This window comes from Neomonachus schauinslandi, chromosome 8 (assembly GCF_002201575.2).
Source record: "Neomonachus schauinslandi chromosome 8, ASM220157v2, whole genome shotgun sequence".
NCBI lineage: Eukaryota > Metazoa > Chordata > Mammalia > Carnivora > Phocidae > Neomonachus > Neomonachus schauinslandi.
In genome coordinates this window covers 98412573-98435872 of record NC_058410.1, presented here as the reverse complement: position 1 = coordinate 98435872, position 23300 = coordinate 98412573, and the positions used below count along the sequence as shown (strand labels likewise).

The 23300-nt window shown below is 54.8% G+C and overlaps 1 protein-coding gene across 1 annotated transcript in view; it reads right to left on the bottom strand.

Moving 5' to 3' along the window:
* Positions 1-5118: 5118 nt before the first annotated feature.
* Positions 5119-23300, bottom strand: part of TRAM2 (translocation associated membrane protein 2) — a 78648-nt gene continuing 60466 nt past the window's right edge. Inside the window, exons 3-11 of the mRNA XM_021692035.1 lie at positions 19598-19707; positions 18981-19097; positions 13369-13427; positions 12234-12318; positions 11623-11693; positions 8972-9076; positions 8547-8690; positions 7579-7742; positions 5119-6463 (exon numbers count right to left, since the gene is read on the bottom strand). Of these exons, the coding sequence (XP_021547710.1) occupies positions 6390-6463; positions 7579-7742; positions 8547-8690; positions 8972-9076; positions 11623-11693; positions 12234-12318; positions 13369-13427; positions 18981-19097; positions 19598-19707 (929 nt within the window). The 3' untranslated portion in view covers positions 5119-6389. The remainder of the gene's footprint in view (positions 6464-7578; positions 7743-8546; positions 8691-8971; positions 9077-11622; positions 11694-12233; positions 12319-13368; positions 13428-18980; positions 19098-19597; positions 19708-23300) is intronic.

Genomic DNA, 23300 nt, shown 5'->3' with positions numbered 1-23300 from the left:
GAAAATCAAGGGTCACTTGGGTGAGGGACTCCTTAATATCCTGCTGGTACCGAATAGCCTGAGTACACGTGTTCATTAAAAACCAGCCAACAGGGGCGCCTGGGTGGCTCAGTCGTTAAGCATCTGCCTTTGGCTCAGGTCATGATCCCAGGGTCCTGGGATCGAGCCCCGCATCGGGCTCCCTGCTCCGTGGGAAGCCTGCTTCTCCCTCTCCCACCCCCCCTGCTTGTGTTCCTTCTCTCGCTGTGTGTCTCTGTCAAATAAATAAATAAAATCTTAAAAAAAAAAAAAAAAACCGCCAACAGTGCTCTGTTTGTACCATGCACTCAGCATTCACCTTCCCTAAATCTCACCAGCACCACTCCCTGCGAAAACAAGTAGCAAGCACACAACCCTCAAAACTGTAGAACACATGAACAAACAGGCTCAGAAAGGTTAACTGGCCAAGGTCACCTAGCGTCTTCCAGCAGAGCCGGACCAAAACCCATGTCTGCAGCAGAGCTTGCCCTCCATGGGTGTCCCTCAGCTTCACCTCAGGTGAGCGCTTCCTGTGCAATCCTCACGCCCTGCGGGGGTCCATGGCTACCTGCCCCCTGTAACTGCGCTCCTCTCCTGTGCTCTCTGAAGACCATTCTGGAAAACACGGACCGCTGCAGGCAAGAGCAGGCCATAGAACAGACCCCAGCACTCCCCACGGTCCACCATGATGAATACTGTTCAGCACCAACAGCAGGATTTTACACGCACACCTTAGCCCGTGACTGCATCATGCAGCAAGCTCACGGTGCTTCCCCATGGAGCTTGGCGGCAGACCCCGTGTCAAGAAAACACCTTTCCGCTTTTCTACTTTATGGTTAGACTCAAAAATGCCTAGAATGACCCAGCACTCAAGATAACTTTCTCCATCCTTCATTCCAATTCCCTCCTTCCTGGGACCAAAACAAACAAATACAGCTCAAAACAGACGTACAAGAAAGGACTGTTAACAGAGTGAAAAATGGTATGAGATTAAAATGGACACAATTATTTTTCAAGTGAAAACAAATGTAAGCATCCAGATTAAAAAGGAAGAAAAGGAAAGTGACCAGAGACAATGAGACTGATAATTCTATGCCTTTTATTCAGTTATTTCAAAAATATTTGATTTGTTTCAAAATGTACATTTAAAAAATCCATACAAAACTGTAATTTGCTTTAAAACCAGACAGAAACAGTGGAAAAGGCTTTTGAAAAAAGTTCACTGAAAGTAAAAAGACCCCCCCCCCCCCCCGCCCAAAAAAACCCCAGCTTTTACATGAAAGCATAAATACGGCAGGTACAAATTTTCCTTGAGTTCCTAGTTGAAATTTGGTCCATGACATGAACAGGCTAAAGTAGAAAAGACAACTTGTCCACATTTGCATTATGAGTTGCTCACGGCACCAGCAGCCTCAGCTCATCCTTTAGGTGTTTACTGAACAAAAGAACTGAAAAATGAGGTGTGGGGTCTCCTCACATGAACACTCGAATCTGTACCCAAGGACACGGCGGAGCTTACAGCCCCAGCCAGCCCCTGTCAGTGAACAGTGCACGCGTGGCTGCCCCTCAGAACCACCTCCTTCCTCTCCACACGAACAAGAAACTCTAGAATGCTCTTAGAGTGACGGTGACATCTCAGGTGTCCCAAGAGATCTTATTCCCAGACACAGATTTATTTAATGCCCCATCATGAGGATTTTTTTTTTTTTCCTTTTCAACTGATTTTTTTAAAGAAAAATCTACGGCCTTCTAAGGCGACACTACACTGTTCTAGGAGAGTGCCACAGAAACCCACCCAGGATGGAGAGATGACCGCGACGAAGGGAAAGTAGCGCTCGTTTCTTCAGTAGGGGAGGACGACCCCCCTCCCATGGGTCCCTTCCCTTCCCGGCTGCAGGGCGCTTAGGGACAGCAGGGCCTGTGGAAAGACCACGGGCTGGGGGAGTTATTGCACAACCCGGAGGAGCGAGGGGATGGTGGGCAGCTGCGGCTGCTAACATAGGTAACACTGAGTTAGGAGCGCGGAGAAACTCTGCAACGGCCAGACCAGACCCACCGTCAGACCGGGGTCTGTGAGCAAACACTTGTGACTGGGAAGTAAGAGTAAACACCTTGATCATATCAACTGTGGGTTGAATGGCAAGCAAAATAGATTGGAAGAAGTTACAGCCAGGCTACTTTTCTTTTTAATGGGGGGGGGGTTGGGGCGCTGGGGGGCCGGGCAGAGCAGGGCTGGCGGGGGGGGGGCCTCGTGCCCCCAGGCCCCTGGGCTTCCCTCCACAGGCAGGAGGTGCAGGTGCCTGCGGCCGGGCCCTCAAGGTTTCTGCAGCCACCCGCGTGGGCCAGAAAGCCGACACAAGGGAGAAACCAGAAACAAAACCTAGAACATACCGTGAACCCCAACACCTTGGGGGGGACGGAGACAAATGAGGCCAAACTCCCAATCTGTGTCCCTTTTACATGGAATGTACCGGGGTCCAGTGTCCTTGGCTGCACAGGACAACCCGCCCCAGAGGCCTGCCACGTGGGGTTGGCCACACAGCATGTGCGGAGGCTGGGAGGCCCCACGGCAAGTAAGGCACTTCGTACACAAAGAGGAGGGGGGCCTGCTTGGGACAAGCACTCTCGGGTCGCCGAGCACAGGGTCAGCACGGAACACAGCAGTCCCAGTGCTTTTCTGAGACCTCTAGAACAAGAGGCACCGAGCGGGCCGCAGGGGAGGCGGCGGACGAGCAGCAGCAGGTAAACTCTGCCTGTGGGAACCAGAGAAAAGCGAGAGGGTGAAGGCTGCCTCCTGGGCCAGCCAGGGCCGGAGAGGGGTTCCACGGAAGTTTCACACGCTCGGACAACGACCCGCTTCCCCGGCTGTACCCAGAGTTCCTTCGCAGGAGCAGGGCTGCGGGCAGCGGAGGCAGCGGGAGGGAAGACAGACCACTCTGTTGTCCTGCCTCCACCAGGGAGGAACAGAGGGCGGCCACGACATTTGCGAACGAAGTGTGTTCGCTTGGGTCAGCAGGGGAGGCAAACCCGACCGGGAAGGCGGAAACCTGTGCAAGATATATCCAAACCAAGCCTTCCCGAGCCACAGGGGGCCCGGCGAGCCACTGCAAATTTAAAAAGGCGTCCAGGAAATAGAATTTTCTCTTGTGGGATCTTGGGAGGGGGCGTACTCTCTGCCTCTACCTCTCCTTCACCATTTAGAAAAAAAGCGAAAGGGCACAGAGGAGGAAGGTCCCTAAAGGAAAACCCGGCCGCATACTCCCCTGGAAGAACACCGAAGCCAGGCTTCAGGGCTCTCTGGAGTCCAAGGGATTCCAGTCAAGAGCGGCATCTGCAAAGGTGGCCAGAGCACAAGGTCTATTTTGGTGTCTGAAATGTTAGTAAGCGCTGCCTTGAGACAGAAACACAAAAGGTTCTCGGCAACAATTTAGGTCTGGTGGCCCAGACACAGACACACACACGCGGTTAGAATGGACTAGAACGGGGGAGAAGCAGCTCCCCCCTCCTGGCCCTGCCTGCTTTCCTCTCGAACCTTTCCCTACCTTCAAAAAGAACACGTGTGACTTATTAATAGTGCAGCTATCAGAGCCTGATGGTAAAAATAGCTTTCCCACCACTGAACCTCAGCAGCCCCGGCTCCCCCCGCCCCGCCCCGCCCCGCCCCGCCCCACCCCCAGCCTGTCCACGGCCACCTGCTCAGCCTCCCCCGCGCCTGCGCCGGGCAGGGATGTTTAGAGAGAGGCGGCTGTTGCTGAGGTAGATTAGCATCTCAGAGCTATCTGGCAGGGCCCTCACCGATGGCTTGGCACTTTGGGAACAGGAGAGCGCTAGTTTAAGACTGAAGACGACAGCCAAGGTGGCCAAATCAGGACAAGCCAGCACAAGCAGCTCACAGGATGAGGTGGGGTTATTTGGGCCCCTGGCACCCTGCTCTGAGCCAGCCTGCCAAAGCCCGGGCTCTGCTCAGAGATAAACGTGGCCGGCATGCCAGGAGGGTGACAAGGCTCCCTACAATCACTCTGATCCCCCCTTCCCCTCCGATCGTTCCTAAGGCCCGGCTGGTGACACGCGAGCCTTACTCATGGTCTCAGGGGTGTTGACATAGCAGAAAAATATCTTACTAACCCTCATCCCTGCGCACACCCTATCCTTTAAGAAACAAAGCCCCAGCCCCTGGGGCAGTGGTACCACCTCTGAATCACACCCGCCCCAGCGCCAAAAGCTTGCAGGACACTTCAGGAACACAGAGCCTGGTGGCCTCTGGCAACAAACACCTAGACCTCTGGCCATGAGAAGGGAGACTGCCTGATGCAGGCCTCGAGCTGCTTGCCCCGTCTCTCGGCCCGCAGCTCACAGCGTACCCGCCAAAGTTTAGCCGGGGCTCACCTGAGGGAGCAGCCCCTTGGGGGGAACAGAACACTGCCCAGGACATGGCCAAGCGGAGGGCTGGGCTGAGCAGGGAGGCTCATGGGGCAGCTTTGGAGGCTGCTGGCTGGACGCCCTTCCCTCACCAGGCAAGGTGGGGAGCGTGAACGAAACCACAGCCTGGGCAGGGGTATTGGGCCAAATGGCTAAGGGGTCCCGGCTCAGGTCTGCTGGGTTGGTACCAAGCCACCCTCCTAGCAACGTTCTACTCTACAGCCCAGAGAAGTGTCAGGGAAGGATGGGAGAGATGCAGATCTCCAAAAAGGCCATCCCGCTTCCTAAGGGTAAGCAGAGGCCAAGGGCAGCTCCTCCCATTTCTATAGCCTTAGCCTGGACAGAGAGCGGAGGCTCTACAAATCCCTCAGTCACTGGAAAATTTAATCTATCTCTGACGCAAGTGACATGGAGGAGGGGAGTTACCCTGATGAAAAGGCCCACCTCCCCCTTTTTAGGATAATAATCCAAGGTTTAGCTTCTATGAGGTCAGAAAGAGGACCAGCACCTCAACTGACGCATTTCTACGCCCACCAAGACCTGCTCCCCACACCTCAGCAGAGTTCGCGAGTTCTTAATTAGGACTAAGCCTAACCCCTTCTGGAAGTCCTCCCCAGGCCCTGTATGGACTTGGAGGCCTTGTCTTTGGGTGGAACAGAAGGAAGGAAGAGGGGAGGGTAAGGCGGAAGCCTCCCCTTGGCACAGGTGTCTGCTCATCTACCCTGCAGATCATTCTGAGTCCCACTTTCGTACAGTCTAAAATGTTGCAGGTGTGCTCAAATTATCACGGGATGACGACGACCAGCCCAAAGACACTCAACAGATGAGCCAGAGGGTGAGCAGCCCGGCGACCTCCCTGCGGCACCAGGGGGCCAGTGGGGGCCTTGGTGTTCCTGCAGCAGGAGAGACCAAGTCAGGCAGCGAGGCCAGCCCCTCACCGGGCCACCTGGCTCTGGGCTTTGGGACCAGCATCCGCCGGGCCGCTCTGGTAACTGTGGTTGGGTGGGGTTTTGAATGCTGGTGAACGGTTGAAAAAGCAGCTGGGGCTGGGGCTGGGGCTGGGGCTGAAGAACGGCCTAGGGCTCCCACTCCATCATCTCTGCCACCGTTACCTTCTCTGTATGCTTTGTTCTTGCTCTAGTGGGTGGGAAGACTTGTCCTCCTTCAGCACCTCCCCGGCAGAGCGAGGGCCGACTGGCCTCCGTCTGGGACCGGCCACCGGGAAGCGGTCTTGAGTCACGGGACCCAACACAGTTACCACCACCTTTCTGGCCCGGGTCGCCGTGCCCCACAGCCAAACACCGTGGCATTTCCGAGTAGCAGTGGTGCTGCCGGGCCTCCGGATGGTGCGTGCGCAACTGGAATCATACATCTCAGTTAATCAGCACCTGGAGATGATGATCCAAGAGGACTGGTCTCTCCTCTCCTTGCCCAAACACGGGGGCCCCCAGGGGCCTGCAAGCGGCCCTGGGCAGAGGCTCTGGGGCACGAGGCTTCTGACTCTGACAGGTCCTGGGGACTGATGCTGGGTGTCGGATGGCCAGGACTGCAATTTGAGCTCCCTCTCGTTGTAAAAATCAGACAGAGAAAAATTGCACAATATGGTGAAAAGTCAAAGGAAGCAGCCATGAAGGAAGAGAAAGAGGAGGCCAGCCAACACAGAACCATGAGAGCCTGGGCTTCTAGAAACCCAACACAGCACAGAGGTGAGGACATGAGGTGGCTTGAGGGAGAGAAAGAAGAAGAGTTTTGGTTTTATTGAGAATGGTTTATGGAAGAGTAAGAAGAGAAAGCCAAGAAATAAGAAAGAGGAAAAGCCCCGTTTGGAGACAGGTTCCTGCTGCTTGAGAGGCAGCAACAGGACTAGGAGGGGGGAAGGCAGTGGTGGGGGCCGGGCTCCCCACCTCCCTGCTGGGCCCCCACAAGAGGATCCCTGTTCCAGCACTTTGGCCTCAAGGAGACTTGAGTTTCTTAGTCCGTGGGGAGGTGCCATTTTCTGCTTTCACCACTCCGTTTTCATGGTAACCTAGGAAGTGAAGGGAGACAGACGTGGTGTTCCCGTGGGACAGGCGCAGGGCACACGGGCCGGGCCGGGCCAGGCCGGGGGGGGTGCCCGGTGCAGCTGCCCACCGAGAACGGCTCCCAGGGGGTTCCTGCTCCCCGAAGTGTGACTCTGCAGGAGGCTGGGGGGTCCCTGACTATCCTTTAGCAGAAGGGGGCCAAGGTGACAGAGGGGGTACCCAGGAACAGGCAGGGGCCCGCCCCGGCCTCAGGCTGGACCAGATCCCAGATGGAATAGTGTAGACCCCGCCCAGCGTAGACCCCGCCAGCCGTAGACCCCCAGCGGCCTCGGTTTCTCTCTGCCGCCTGCAGGGCATCGGCTCCCGGGGAGGGGAGAATGGAGAGGAGGCCGCAGAGGCTGCAGGGACAGGCCTTACTCAGAGGCCCGATGCTCCTCTGGCAGAAAACGCTGTGCTATCTTTTTACTGTTGTGGAGAACTCCTCCCTGTGTCTGCTCCAAGTCGCTGTAGCTGCAGCCTCGCGGCCGCACCCACTCCCACCCAGCCCAAGCCCCCACACCCAGCCGCGCCCGCCCTGCTCCAAACACACAGGAGCCCTGGCCCAGCGGCCCGCACCTGGAGACAGGCAGGTGAGTCAGAGCAGAGGCTGGACCGAAAGGGCAGGGCTGGCCGGGGCCCAGGGCCCGGGGCCCGGGGCCGGCGGTTACGGGGGTGTGGCTGGGCCACAGGAGAAGTGGGCGTCCCACCCCTGCCGCCCACCTGGCACCGTGTCCCCGAGTCACTCCCGAAGACGGAAGACGAGCCAGCAGCCTGGGAGGCAGGCGCATGGCGCGACGCAGAGCGCGAGGGCAGGTGAGGACAGAGCCGTCCGGGCAACAGGCGGCAGATCTTGGCCAGCGTTCAGAAGCCACTTCGAGGACACACTTCCCGCCAGAGCTCCCCACCCCCACCACGCGTCCCTGGCCCCCGCCCAGCCACGAGCTGGTCAGGCCCCGGCAGGAGCCCAAGAGTCAGGGCCCAGGGAAGGACGGGTCCAGGGAGAGCCTGCGGGCCCAGGGCCTGCGCTCCTCCCCATCCCTCCCAGACAGTACCGCTACCTGCCCGGGGGCCTGGCACTCACCAGACTCCCTCTTGATGAGCCTGGCTGGCAGTCTGGGGGCAGCTGGGACTCTCCGCTTGGCACTCTGCTCGTTCCAGTACTCCCGCCAGTGCCGCAGCTGGGAGTGGATGAAGCGCCACATGAGCCAGGCCTGGGCGGCGCACACCAGCAGCAGCACGCAGAGCCTGCGGAGGACCGAGGGCCGGGCTCAGGGGGGGTGTGGGGGGCGCCCCGCAGCCCCCACCCCCCACCTGCGCCCGGGAGAGCGTGCCAGTCTCCCCCCTAGCACACTGGACGGGTGCTGACAGACGGATGGGGGCGCGGGAGACCAGGGAGCAGGAGGTGACAGGCGCATGTCCAGCTCCCTAGTCAAACGGCCACCATGGCCTCTCTTGTAGCCACAGCACAGAACGGGACTCCTTTAAGCTTCATATACAGAATGAAAGAATTCAAATGAACTGAATCAAGATATAGCAAAATAATTCTAGAAGAGTGGCTTCTCATCTAGCAGGCCACTTGAAAGCTGAGCAACAGCGGACAAATCACACCCCCTCCCAGGCCCCAGGGTCACCTGGAAACACAATGGCTTCCTCCCTGCCTACCCCCCTTCCCCGCTGTGGAAGGCCACTGGCCAAGCTGCCTAGCACACCACCGCACAGAGTCCAAGCGTGGCTGTAAATCAAGGGCCTGGACAGGACATGCATCGTGCACCACGAAGCACTGGGCAAGGGCGAGGGGACTCCCACTTGGGGACCCTGACCGCAGTCCCAGCAGGCCAGGCCAGCCAGTGAAGACGGTCTTGCCGGAAGCAGAAGGCTGGTATTCCTTCTCCCGTCAGGCCTGCTGTCTAGAGATCTCCAGCGAAACATCAATGTGCAGGAGACTCGGGTCTGTTGCCCCCCGACCTTCCAAACTGTGCCAAGTTCAGGAGGCTCCTGGCAGGGCTCAGGGAGCCTTAATTTCTCTCCTTGGGCTTCTTCCCAACTCACCTGCAAAGTAAGGTGTTGAAGTTCCCTTTCTCGGGGTCAAAGGCCTGGTTTTCCATGCGAGCAAGTCCAAAGCCGATGGCCAGCACGGCGAGGGTGAGGATGAAGAGGCGGGTGACCCCAAATACAGCAGCCCAGGCATTAAACCTGCTCGTGGAGGCGGAAAAGGGACGTCAGCCTTTAGGGCCCATGAGGGAACCTTTACCCACTTCTCTGGAAGCAACCCCACATGGAAAGAGCATGCGAGGGTAGCCGAGTAGAGTGTCTGAGGGAGGGAGGAGGGATCTAGCCAAAAAACAGCCTCAGGGTGCCGCCTGCAGGTAAGGGGCAGTTCCCACCCTGGGCAGGAGCCTCCCACCAGGCAGGCCTCACAGGAGTCCCCTGCCCACGGCGCCTCCGAACCGGCCAGTGGGCCTCGTGCCACTCACAGCTTCTCGTTGTTCTCGTCTGCGAAGTGGAAGAGTCGAGCCATGTGGAAGAGGGACTCGGTGCAGTACTGCAGCAGCAGCAAGATGAGGCCCAGGCGGCTCAGGCTGGGAGAAAAGGACAAGCCTCAGTCCTCCCCCCAACCCCCCGGACGCCATGGAGAGCAGAGGCCAGGGCCCGGCACCCTGGGCTCCGCCTCCACGTCACCTCTCCCTGGCTGGCCCTCCTCGGCCTGCAGGATTCTTGGAGAGAATACTGAATCCCCTGGCTGTCCACCTGGCCTGTCTGGGTCCGCACCCCCCCCCTCCCCGTGAACCTGGGCTTTGGCTCTCACGGCACCTGTCCCCTTGCATGCTTCACCCGGCCGGGACCAAGCACATAAAAGGTGCTTAGAACAAGGGACCAAGCCTTGCAGGTAGAAATACAAGGGATTCCCACCGTCTGGTTTTTCATTATCCAAGTCTTCGCGGCTAAGAGGTACACGGAGAGGCAAAACTCAACATAATGCAAAAAAATACGTGCTAATGAGCCAGCCTCTTAAAACATTAGCACCACCCACTCAGACACCCCCCTCTGCTCAATTCCAGGCACGGGGTCATTACGGACTTCCTTAGGCAGTTTGCTACAGAAGGTCAACTGTCGTTCAAATACACGCAGTAGGACTGCAGAGTGAAATGATGTGGGAGCTCTCCCATGGGCAGTGCTAACTGCGGATCCCGCCGCTTCGACCCAACAAGACCAAGGCAGGGCAAGATGGACGGGGAGGGTCTCGGGATCCTGAGGATGCTCGAGAGAATGACGTGAAAACTAGCCAATGTCCTCACATGGCCTGGAAAGTCCAACATGATCTTGCCCATGACCTCGTCTCAAACCTCACTTTCTGCACTCCGGCCACAATGGGCTTTACACCCACTCCCACCTCAGGGCCTCTGACCTACGGTTTCTCTGCCTGCACCACTGTCCCCCCAGATCTTCACGTGTCTGAGTCTTGTCATTCCTGCCTTCACTTGAGTCACCTCCTCAGAGAGTCTTCCCTCCACATGACAAAGGTGCCAAGGAGACAAGTCCCTCTCTCCCATTACCCAGCTTTATTATTCTCTTCATCACACTTAGCACCACAGGAAACTATTTTTTCTTTCTTTTTTTTAAGAGAGGAATGGGGTAGGGGCAGAGGGAGAGAGAATCCCAAGCAGGCTCCACACCCAGCACGGAGTCCAATGCGGGTTTCGATCTCACAACCCTGAGATCGTGACCTTAGCCGACATCAAGAGTCAGACGCTCAACCGACTGAGCCACCCACGTGCCCAGAAACTCAGTTTTCTTAATGGTCTGCCACCCGCTAGAATGGACACCCCAGGAGAGCAAGGCCTTGGTCTTCCTTCAGCCAGATGGGACTGCAGCTCCTAAGGCAGCGCCTGGCCCGGGGGAGGAACTCAGGTATGTGCTGAGTGAAGGCCTCTAAAAGTCAAGCTCTTCACCAAAACGAACACCAATGCATCAGTTGGCATTTCAGAGGTGCGTCTTCCTGGGGAAATCCTGTATCTCTCCTTTCCTCACACTCACTTCGGAAAACCAGAACCAGGATGGAGAAGGGAGATCATGGTCCTTACACGAGCAGAGAGACAGCTGCACCAGCAACACCGGGGAATGGAATGGGCCTCATTTTGGAGAATCTGCTGCTCCCTGCCCTCTCGGTTCTATTCTGATTCCAAAACAAGAATCACAGGACTCTGCCCGAACAGGGTCAGACTCCTGTCCATCTCCTTCCCTGGGACATGTCAGACGTGAGATAAACAGATCCTAGAGCATCTCCTGTCTTTGGGAGGAAGAGTGATGATACAGCAAGGACCCAACAGCAGGAAGCACTCTTTCTACCTGGTCCTGCCTGCACATTCTCACCCAGGTCCTCACCGCATGCTGCTGGGTGCTGCATGAGCACAGAGCTCATCCCGCCATATAACCTTTGTTCCCCAAAGACCCAGCCAGGAGTTGATGCCGTATCAGCCTCCAGAGATAAGTGAGCAGATGCAAGAGCTGCCTTCCTCCTAACTCCATTACCCCAGGCCAGTCACCCTCACAGGACGCCAGCCGTGAGGGTCTGGGAGATGATGGGCTCAGGGACCTCCGGGGAGCCTAGCAGAAAGTTATCCATCGCAAACCCTCAAAATGTCGGCCCAGAGAAAGTACAGGGTGTTCTATGCTGCACAGATAAAGCTCAAGAAAATTCCAAATTAGCAATGACGTATCCTACTCATCAACAGGATTCTTTCTGTAAGAGACACTCAAGGCCAAACACTATGGCAACTCCTGCAACTTCAAAGCTATGGTTCAAGTGCCACCAGCCCTCGAAGCCTCCCCTGGCTCTGTGTCGGGAGGACTTAGTCACTCTTCTGGGTTCCCACGGCCGAGCATACATACTGTAGCCCCACGCCGGTCACACTGAGCGGTCCTGACCTGTGCCAACAACGGTCTCTCCTGCTGGGCTGAGCATGAACCGCTCAAGATAAAGCAATTGCCACCTTTGTGTTCCCAGGTCTCACATGGTGTTTGGCAAACAGAAGGTGCCTAATAAATGCCTCATCGAGTGCCTGTGTGGAGAGCTGCATGGACATACAAGGGCATGGCAGTCTGACTGGCTCAGGGTCTCACTCACTTTAAGAGGTATGCTCCGGCTATGTGGGCCAAGTACAGACAAATGTACTGCAGCTGACGGGGGATTTCCTCCTGCAAACAAGAGAAGCAGACGGTAAACGTGCCCCCCTGCCCCCAACTCCAGATGCAGGAACGGAGGGGAGGTGCAGAGGGATGACGGTGGGCCGGGCCAGGCTGCTCTCACCCAGCCGGTCCCAGATCACGCCAGAGGCCCACGCAACCAGGTTGCTGGCAAGCCAGAGGGCGAGGCACCAGCTTCCGGTCCACGGGGCGGGACTGGGTTGAGAAAGAAGAGACAGGGACTGGGGAACAGGGCTTTTGGAAATAATTCAGAGGGAGGCTATTTAAGAAGGAAAAAAAAAAAGACCGAGAAAGGCCAAAACCTCTGATCCACTATGCAAAAGACAAGAGGTAGACCTCCTGCAAAGCCACACGTCTAGCGTGGGAGGCAGGAGACGCGCTGGTGGCCTGCTCTCAGGGAGATCTTCGCGGAAACTTCGCTGGCTCAGCATCTTCCTCAACCCGCCGACACACCCCACCCAGCTCAGGCCCAGCGGCTTACTGCAGGGGGCAGTGGGGGGACGTGGGGCTTCCCAGCTGGGGAGTACTCACCTTCCGTACCTTCTGGAAGTACAGCTCAGGAAGTGCGTGCAGCCAGTAGGCCAGCTGACACAGGTAGAAAAACTTCACCTGGAAGCTGGAGACAAGGGAACGAGTCACACGGGAGGGATGAGCACGGGGGGAGGGGGCCTGGACTGTGTGAGGAGCTGGTCCAGGAGCCGGAGGGAGGCCCCGAGCCCAAGGACCCTGCTCCACAGACCAGAGCACTCCACGGGTCGCAGAGTCCGTGGTGGGAAACAAAAACGGTGAAGAGTACAGCGGAGGGTTCCTTGGCTCAGAGAAGGGAAGGCTGAGCACGGACAGTGAAGATGGGGCACCACTCTATTGAAGAGTGAACAGAGCTAAGTGGCAAAGGAGGCATCGCAGCTCTAAGCCCTTTGCTGTTGCTCTGAAGGGTCTCAGGAAGGCACCGAGGGCCTCCCACGGGAGGCAGACCCTCCTGGTGTCTCGGCAGCACAGAGCAGGAGAGAAGGCGCACCGGCCGCGCAAGGCTGGGAGGAAGGTGCACTGTGAAGGGGTGCAGGTCACCAAGAAGGTACGAGGCCCAGAGAACTTTACAGAGATGCTCCGCTTCCGTTATCGGTCTCTGACAGTGTAGGCACCTGCTGCGGGCTGAAAGTGGGTGTCCCTCAAAATTCAGATGCTGAAATCCGAATCCTCGTGTGACGGTATTAGGAGGTGGGGCCTTGGGGAGGTGATTTAGTCATGGGGGCGGGGACCTCATTAATGGGATCCGTGCCCTTGTAAAAGAGACCCCAGAGGGCTCCTCCCAGGCTTCTCCACATGAGGACACCACCAGAAGACCGCCCTCTCTGAACCCAGAAGCAGACCCTCACCAGACACCAGATCTTGGGCTTTTCAGGCTCCAGAACTGCGAGCAATAAATTTCTGTTGTATAATTTCTAAGCCACCCAGCCTCTGCCGGCGGGGCTAAGACGTCACCTCTGTGACAGGGGCTAGTGAGGAGACCTCATTTTGGGAGTCTCCAGTCAAGCGCACTAGCAGGAAGCAGCTCCCAGACAAGACTGCCATGTGCACCACGGTGCCCGAAAAGGCTCGGGCTGTGAGCGGCTCCTGCCAGCGGCCCGGCTTGCTGCTCCCCGGAGACAGTCCTGCGAATACTCACGGGAGGCACACGTGTGGGTAGTCTTCCCAGAGGCTTCTTGGGTTTGTTAAATATCCTTCCTGTAGTGGGCAAGGAGAGACGGCCTTTAGACAGGAGGCTAGGAGACCCGCTGGGGCCCTGGGCAGGGCCAGAGGCGCACCCAATCCCCAGCGCCAGAAAGAGGAAGAGACAGGAAACATGAAAAATGAAGGCTCTCTCTCTGCACGGGAGCCACCCGGCCCTCAGCCGGCTTCTTCACTGTGACAGAGCTATGACGTCGCAGAAAGAGCCCTAGTCTGGGGGCTGAAGACCTGTGTCTGGACGTGGGCCTGGCACTCACCGGCTGTATCCTCTGGGCAAGTTAGTCTCCCTAAGCTTCAGTTGGCTCGTTTGAAAATGGGGATAAAAATACCCTCGCAGAGTTATTGTTAGAAATAAATGTTATAGCTTCTGTTTATGCGTCTAGCATTATGCCTGGCATGAAGGCACTCAGGAAATGCTTGTAGAATGAATAAGCAAGTGGACTGGAAAAACGAAAAGCCTAGTTTGGCTTTTCACATCGCTATGAATAAAAAGAATGCAGGACCGCACAGGCTTCCCCAGGAGGCCTCACCCCATAGGCCTCCTAAGTGCCTACCACACTGGGTCATTATCGCGAGAGGTCTCCATTACTCTACAAGTTCCTTCCCACCAGGGTCTTACCATGCCCTTCTTTACACCTCCAGCACCTAGCCCAGGGCCTATTGTACAGTAAGGGAGGTAACCTGAAAACCCTCCCATCATGAAACCTCCAGAAATGCTGGATGACATCTAACAAGAATGCTCTTAAATGCAAAGGGCTTTCCCAGAAAGGGATCCCAAAGGGACAGGAGGCTAAAAGCCAGAGCAGTGAGGTGAGGCTGGGGCAGCTCAGAGGGCACTGGTCTTGGGGCCAGGGTGTTCGTGCCCACATGAGAACAGAAGACAGGGCCTCCAGAGGTGGAATCCAAGACCCTTGTGTAAAGGCAGGACCCCTGAAGAGCTACAAAAGACGGTTAGACTAGAGTTTGCACTAGTTTGGGTTGGACTAGAGAAAGGGTAGACTACAGTCTGACCACCCATAAAGAGAGATTAAAGAAGCTTTCTGCTCATCCCGGGCTCGGGATGAAAAGCAAAATATATTATCCCTTGAAAATCTGTAACCTCAGGTTCACTTTCACATGAGTTTGGAGTTCAAACTTACACCCCTCGTATGGTCCAAGAACTACCAAGCTTAGAAATTAGTATTATTAATACTGTTGGGCCAGTGATACCACTGGGGCATACTCTCATCCAAGGATGTACAGGATTCTCACTCCTAAAACCCTGCTAAAGAGGAGTCTGTAATCCAAAATTACAAAACATAAGAGGAAACACTCCTCTGTGAGCAAGAGTCGGCTGACATTACAAGAATCCAATAAAAACTTGTTGGTCGAATGAATGAATCAATGATGAATGCTTTAGGCAATTTCCCTCTTCTGAGGGAAGAACAAGGCTCTTACTAGTCCCTCAGAGAAGGTTAGGACAGTACGACCCTGTCATTCCAGGGAAATCTCCGGTGAGAACATCCCAAGGAAGCAGCAATGTACTTAAGAAAATGGTCCATCTGGGACTGAGGTAGGAGGGACATTTCTGCCCGAAGAGAGACTGGCCAAGAGAAACAGCACTGAGAGAAACCTAAAGCCCAGATGACCTTGTGATTTTAAACAGGAACCCTCCTCGGCTTGGCCCCTTTTCTTAGGGGACAAGGAGGTCAGAAGTTTGAAGCCAACAAGCAAAGAACCTCCCCAGAAAAATGCTGCCTGCTTGTAAATGTCTAGTCCTCAGGGAGTACAGGGAAGGAGTGCGGGGAGGAGGGAGGGGGAGTCAGAGGAAAATGACTCACTGCCTTTTCCAGACCTCGGGCCAGGCAGCTGCCTGAGGGCGGCCGGGGGCCGGGGTGCCCTCTGGGGGCCAGAGTCCGAGGACCTGAGATCCCAGGGGGCCGAGTGTGGCAACCCTGCTCCAATCCTGGTCCCCGACAGGCACTGGCAGAGGTGCTGGGGGAACTCCTGAAATCCTTTGTTCTCTCCTTAACCTAGGAGCCAAGGGAGGCCCGAGCAAACTGGAACAATCTCTCCTTTTGCCCCCACAGCCTTCCTTTTTGGTGAACAGACAAACAGAACCACAGAAACAGCAGAACCCAGTCATAACACAGCTGGTTGCTACCTAGACTCAGACATACCAACATCGTTTGTCCTTCAGGAACAATCACATACTCGAGTTCTGCTCTAAGTGGCCAAGCTGTTAATAGAAATCAGTCCAGGGTGAGGGGCCTTCCCTCTACCAGGCTCTCACAGAGCATCAGACTTCAGGTTTGTTTGTTTTTTTTTTTTTTTAGATTTTATTTATTTGACAGAGAGAGACACAGCGAGAGAGGGAACACAAGCAGGGGGAGTGGGAGAGGGAGAAGCAGGCTTCCCGCCGAGCAGGGAGCCCGATGCGGGGCTCGATCCCAGGACCCTGGGACCACGACCCGAGCCGAAGGCAGACTCCTAACGCCTGAGCCACCCAGGTGCCCCTCAGACTTCAGGTTTTAAGATATGAATGGAGACCTCCCAAGGAAGTTGGGCAGGGGAGACCAGACGCCTGCCCGCCCTGCTCCCCCCAGTAGAGCGTGGGGGTTGTTTTGTCTTCTAACAATCAATAGTCAGTAGTTCAAAGGTAGATGATAAATAAGGAGGTTGACCTCCTCCTACATTATTGGTTGGTCCAGCCATGCTGTCCTCACTCTGCTTGTATAAATGCAGAGAGAAATGTCTGGATCAAGCACCCCCCCCCCAAAACCCGGTTATTTTAGGGGGAGGGATCTGGGGAAATTTTTCACATTTTCTAAAAAACCTTTATGTAATGCTCAATTTTTAATAGATCTATGAGTTTATAAAAACAAGAGACTCATGATTTTAAAAACTGCTGGGGGCCGGAGCAAGAAGACGTGCCTGCAGCTTACTCCCGCATCCTGACAAGCACAACTTCGTGAGCACGCAGTATCTGCCACGCTCTGCACGCGAGACACGGTGGTGGGCACGGGCCGTTCACAAGCAGCTCGGGGGCAGGGGGGACAGACCAACGGACAGCAGAGCACACACACGTGAACAAGAAAAACGCCACAGTACATGCTGGGGGGAGGGGTCCTGAGGAGGGGACTCTGAGGTGGAGACTTCAATGGGAAGGAGGAGCCAGCCACGGATTCAGGGGATGAAGCATCTGGGCAGAGGAACCACCCACGCAGAGCCCAAGGGCCGGAGCAGAAGAGCAGAGGTAAGAAGAGGGGGACCCCGATCACAGGAGTGAGGAAGAAAACGACTTCACTGCAAGTGGGACGGCAGCTTTGACACAAGGGTGCAGGACTTAGGTTCCATAAAGCCCTGTCTGGCTGAGCAGATAATGGATTTGGGTGGCAGGCCACCGGAGCGAAAACAGCCTCCTTCTAGAAGGACAGTCAGTGGTCCAGGCGAGAGAGAATGGCGGCTTGGACTGCACACCGGGACTCCCCAGCCTCGGCACTCCTGACACCTGGGGCTGGACAATCCTTGGTCGTGGCGGCTGGCCTGCACACGGCAGGACATTCGGCGGCATCCCAGCAGCGTACTGCCGGCGTCCCCAAATATCCCTTGTGGACCGCAGGCCCAAGGCGGAAAGCAAGGACTGCACCTCGACGTGCTCTGCGGGGGGGGGGGGGGGGGGGGACCCTGCTGATGAGCTGAATGTGGGCGGGGAAAGAAAGAAGGATCAAAAATTATCTCATCCTCACAGAAAAACAGCATTTAAATAACACTAGCTACTTTTCACTCCTTTTACAAAACTACCCTCTCTCTTCCTCCTCAATCGCCTTCATTCCCCACAGGACGGTGCAGGTGGAGTAGCTGAGGGCCAGGGGCTGCATGGTGCTACTAGGAGTTGGGGTCACTAGAGCTTTCCAGGGTCCCCCGGGTCTCCACTTCCTACAGAAGATGTTGAGTGGGGGACCTGGCTGTCCCCATAATAAAAGCCTGTCATGAGCTTCCCCCACGTAAAGTACTGCATGCTCCCAGACTAAGGAGCATCATCATTTTCAAGCCCTTGCGGGCCTGAGAGAAGCAAAGACAGAGCTGCTGAGCATTTAACATTCTGGAAGGGGTGTTAAGGAACGTGGCTTTTGGCCTCCAGAATCTGTCTAAATGCGTCACAGCTCGGGTGGAATGTCTGGGGGTGAGGCAGCACTTGACTTGGGTAAAAGTGACCCAGAGATGAGGCAACGCTTCTTCTGAAAGACCCTGAGACCATTCTGCCTCAAAGCAGCCGAGGGGACTCCGCAGGCTGCAGGAACCAAACACTGAGCGGTTGGCAGAAGAGGTCTGGCATCCAGCGCTACCCACACCCGGGGGGCGAGGACATGCACTGCACAATGGCAAGGGGCGCTCCTCACACAGGCCACACTGTAGGTCTTCCCCCGGGGACAGTGCAACAGGGCAGTCCCTCTTGAGGGGACAGAAGCCTGTGGTCCTGGCATTTAAAACTCCTAAGGTTCTGGCTAGGAAGACTGTTCCATGATTAGATGACAATAGAAACACCAGCAAAATACGAAAGGACATGCTGACTCCCGCTTTCAGAATAGGAATTCAGCGTTCGGCTCTGGACGCGGAGTTCCTTAGGATGTGAAAGCTCATCGCGGTCACTGAAGGAAGAGGAAGCGGGTGAGAGGTCAGTGGAAGACAGGGAAGGGAACTTCTACAAGATCACAGGGTTGCTGAATTTTCCAAGCCCAGGCTTGCATTTCTCACAGGACAATTCTAGCTCTTGGGAAAGAGACCAAGTTCCAGATAGGAGGTTCTCCAAGTGGGGGTGGGGGGCTGCTAATTAACCACAGTCATGCACCACAGGCCAGGTCTATGTTACGGTGAACCCTAAAGGGCTGTCCACATTCCCTGCTACGAAGGAATTCTGCTGTATTGAAAGCTGCTTGAAAGAAGAGTCCTTTTGTGTAGAAAGGAGAGGTAGGTAAGTTGTCTGGTCCTCCAGGCACTTGTGGGAAGGGCACGGACTCGCACAGGATTTGATGTGCGGACAGTGGGGAGGCTGGCCTTGTTTGTGGGAGGCCAATATGGGAAAACAGAAAGTGTCCTGGACCTGGAACCAGACTCCTAAGTCCAAGTCTGGTCCTTGCCACTTCCAAACCACGTGACCATGGGGACACTGCAAAATTCAGTCTTGGAGGTCTTCAAACCATGAACACGGGAACCAGAATAAACCTAAGACTCCTCTCACTGGATAGCACTGGTGGGACGGCCCAGGCAGGTGACGCAGTGCTACGGAGATGCACGGTATCCTGCTCGTACCAACCCATAATAGCGAGAACTCGTGCTGATTTCTGGGCGAGAGGGCTCTCTCCAGCCATAAAGGAGCAGCTATACCACTTGGCCCCTCTCGTACCACGAGGATGCAAAAATAGCTTCAGTTCCAAGAAACTGCTCAAAGTTTTTACAAACTGCTCCTACCTCTTTTCCTTCCCAGCTCAGCCCCGCCGTTATTTTATTAGCGATCCGAGAAGAGACGCGCCACCGGCAGCCCAGGCCCCAGTCCCCAGGGCCACTCACCGTCACCACCACGTAGAAGCACCATACCACCGAGCTGAGATGAAAGATGACCAGCTGCCCAGATTCGTTGAACTTGCTGTGTTTGACCTTGGAGAGGTGAAGCCGTTTGCTGATTTTCTAAGGAATAAAGAGAATCGTGCATGTTAATATATGCAGGTGGATGGGTAATGCGTGGGCTTCAAACTCCCATTTCCCACCCATGAAAGGGCAGCAGGTGGCCATGACCCGGGCTAGTCCATGTAAGCCTGCTGTGTGCACAGAGCGCTCAGTTCAAGGCAAGCATTTTGAGAGAGTGGCAAGATGGAGGTCTTCAGCCTACATGTAAAGAAAACATCCCCTGATCAGGCTAGAGGACAGACCCATAAGGATGCTGCCCTGCCATTTCAGGTGTGTGACGCCCTCACATCATTAAGTGCTGCCGTCCCACGCGCTAAGAAGGCTGTGAGCGGGGACAGAAACCACGGTGTGTGGCAAGGGATGTCCAATCAATAGGACCAATCAGGGCACACAAATTAGGAAGCAAAGGGGCCCAGAGCTGTACTCTCCTCTGGGGTGAGGCCCCACTGCCCGTGGCATCTCCCCAGCTTCTGATGTCAGGACCCACACGCGTCACTCACGTCTAAAATGTACTCCTGAACCACAGCATGCAGGATGATGGTGATGAAGACGTAGAACAAGATGGTGACCAGGTCCTTGGGCCCATAGTGGTAGTGCACGGTCTCACTATCTGTGGAGGTAAGAAGAGCCACATCAGCATCCCTGGGCTGAGGAAGTGCTGTGGGACCCCAAACTGGAGACCTCTGAAACAGAATGTGCCGTGCTGTACCCCTAGATGCAGAAGACAGTTTCGTCCCTAGAATCCTACCCAACCTCTGGACGCGGCCCTTGGGAAGTGCCGACGGGGAGGGTTATGCCATGATGACTACCTCCCCTGCCTCTGGGCAGGAGAGCACGGTGGTTAGGAGACAGGGTGGGAGACAAGCAATCTCCAGCTCACCCTGGCTGTGTGACTAGGCAGAAGTAACCAACCTCTCTGAGCCGCAATTTCCTTCCCTGTAAGATGGGACTGCAGCCTTCAGTAGGGAAGCATGCAGTGGGGGCTAGAAGTGTGGACTCAGAAGCCTGAGTTTGTATCACAGCTCTGTCATTTCCTATGTGACGCTGGGACACCGCTCTATGTGACCTTTCTGTGCCTCAGTTTCCTTATCTGTAAAATGAGGGCAAAAGCAGTTCCCGTATCGTAGGGTTTCCCTGAGAATCAGAGGACTTCAATGCAAAGGGCTCAGAACTCTATCTAGCACACAGTAAGTGCTACAGATGTATTTGTGACTATTTTTGTTGTTGGGCTAGCGTGAGCATTAAATGAAATTATTTGTATGCGAGATGCTGATCACCATGTCTACACCCATGGCGAGCATGCAATAAATGGTAGTTGGATGAAGTATCACTTAATGGCAATAAATCAGATAAGAATCCCAGACGTACAAGCCTTGTAAAGCTCTGCGGTGGCAGCCTCGTGTTCCACGGACAGAGGAGGGTTTCTACCTTCGTTCCAGTTAGCAGGCTAGGGATGCCAGGGCTCGTGAACCCGAGCCTGGATCTCTGCCACTCGCACGCCGAGTCACACACCCATGAGTCATCACTCTCTGCCGGGATCCATTTACCAGAAGGTAGACGGGGGTCGGGGAGCTTCAGGGTGGCCACAGAATGGAGCAGAGCCACGCCCCGCCCTCTGCCACCCTGGACTTAGGAGAATGGACGGTCCACGGTGCCGAGGGGTGGGAGGGCAGCGAGCCCGGGAGCCCCGAGGTCAGACAGACTTGCCTGTTCCCTCTGCCGCCGCCTTTCCACAAGGACCTGCCCGTGAGGGGCCCCGGGCTAACTGCCAAAGTGTGGAGAGGAGAGACACTGGCCCAGCTTCGGAGCACGCAGACCGGTGAGGAGACGGACAAGCAAACGTACAATGACCCCACGGACAGGCACACGGGGCCAAGAGGTACAGAGAGCGCCCCAGCGAGCCACGGCAGGCCAGGGCCCAACACCGGCTGGGGTGGGGGTGGCGGGGGGGGGGGACAGGACAACGTCGGAACCTGGGGGTAAGCACAGGTGGTCAAGTGGGGGAGGAGCATCTAGGCAGAGGCGGCGGCATCTGCAGAGGATGCAGGGGATGAGGCCAGGGTGGCGGGGGAGGCCACAGTGAATGCCTGGGTGCCCCGTGAAAGGGGGTGGACTTGATCCTGAAGGCAACACGGACACATCGGAGAATTCAGATTCAACAGGCAAATGATGAAATATGGGTTTGGGGAAGTGGACTCCAGCAACGGTGGATGATGGCGTGCCTGGAGGTGAAGACACCGGTCAGGGGGGCTCTGCCGCCGTGATCCACATCGGGAACCACAGAGGCCTGCAGTAAAGCGGGACGACGGCCGTCGGTGAGAAGGGGCAGCACGCGGCGCCGGGCCCTCCCAGGGGCTGAGGGCTGGGTGGGGGCGCGTGGGGAAGAGGCAGGCATGGGGGCCGGAGAAGGCACTAGAGGTGGGAGGACACTTGCCCCGCTTCCTTCAGAAGGGAGGACCAAGGCACACACACCCGATGGGGGCATATTTTGAAACCATAAAATGAACACATGCAAAGTTTCATCGAGACCAGCATTACCAGGCAAAATGGGATTTATATTCAACCAAACAAGCACGGCCCCAGAGCAGTGAGACAACACCTGTCAAGACTTTGGATTATCTTCTTTAAAGCCTCTTCAGGGCCCCCTGCCATTCTTCACCCCAAATACCATGGTTCCAAAGAGATGCGACCCTTGCTTTCGATCCCTCTTGAAACAAGAATGAGCGCGTGAATATAGTCGTTCATCCCTTCGCTGTTGAGAGCGACATGCGTGTTTTTCCATCAACAAATAGCCCAAGTGCACGGCTCCATTCTGGGTGCCAGGAGAAGACCATGAACAAGGTGGGCCCGGCCCTGCCCTCCTGGAGCATCGTGAGTGCACACCAAATACTCACACTAAAAAACCAGAGGCTGAAACTACAACACAGCAGCAGCAAAACCCACACAAACCACCAGAGTAAAAAATGGGCAAAGGACTTGAATAGACATTTATCAAAAAAAGACATACAAATGCCAACAGGTATATGACGAAGTGCCCACCATCACTATCATTAGGGAAATGCAAATCAAAACCATGATACAACCTCCCATCCATTAGAATGGCTACTTTTTTTTTTTTCTTTTTAAAAACCACCAAAAGACAGGAAATAACAAGTGTTGGTGAGGACGTAGATAAATTGGAGCTTCTGTACACAGATTGTGGGAATGTAAAATGGGACAGCCACTATGGAAAGCAGTACGGTAGTTCCTAAAATATTAAAAATAGTAGACTCAAAATGGATGAAAGACCTAAACATAAGATCTGAAGCCATAAAAACTCCTAAACAAACACATAGGCAGTAATCTCTTGGACATCAGCCTTAGCAACTTTTTTTTGGATCTGTCCCCTGAGGTAAGGGAAACAAAAACAAAAATAAACTACTGGGCCTACTCCAAAATAAAAAGCTTCTGCAGAACAAAGGAAATAAAACAAAAAGGCAACCTACAGAATGGAAGAAGGTATTTGCAAATGATCTATCCAATAAGGGGTTAATATGCAAAATATATAAAGAATATATACAAGTCAACACACACACAATAATGATCTGATTAAAAATGGGCAGAGGACCTGAATAGACATGGTTCCACAGAAGACATCCAGATGGCCGACACATGAAAAGATGCTCAACATCACTCATCAAAATCAAAAACCACAATGGGAGAATACGTCACATCTGTCAGATGGCTATAATCAGACAAGAAATAAGCGTTGATGACAATGTGGAGAATAGAGAGACTTGTGCACTGTAGTGGGAATGTAAATTGGTCCAACCACTGTGGAAAACAGTATGGAGTTTCCCCCCAAAAAATAGAAATAGAACTATCATACAATCCAGCAGTTCTACTATGGGTATTGACCCAAAGCAAATGAAATCACTCATTTGGAAAGATATCTGCACCCCTATGTTTACTGCAGCAGTATTTATAACAGCCACATTATGGAAGCAGCCTGAGGGTCCACTGAGAAGATGAATGGATAAAGAAGATGTAATCGGATATTACTCAGCCATCAAAAAAGGAGATCTTGCCATTTGTGACAGTATGGATGGACCCTACGGGTATTATGCTAAGTGAAGTCAGACAAATAAAAATACCTTATGGTTTCACTTATATGTGGCATGTAAAAAACAAAAAAACAACCAGACTCCTATATACAGAGTGCAA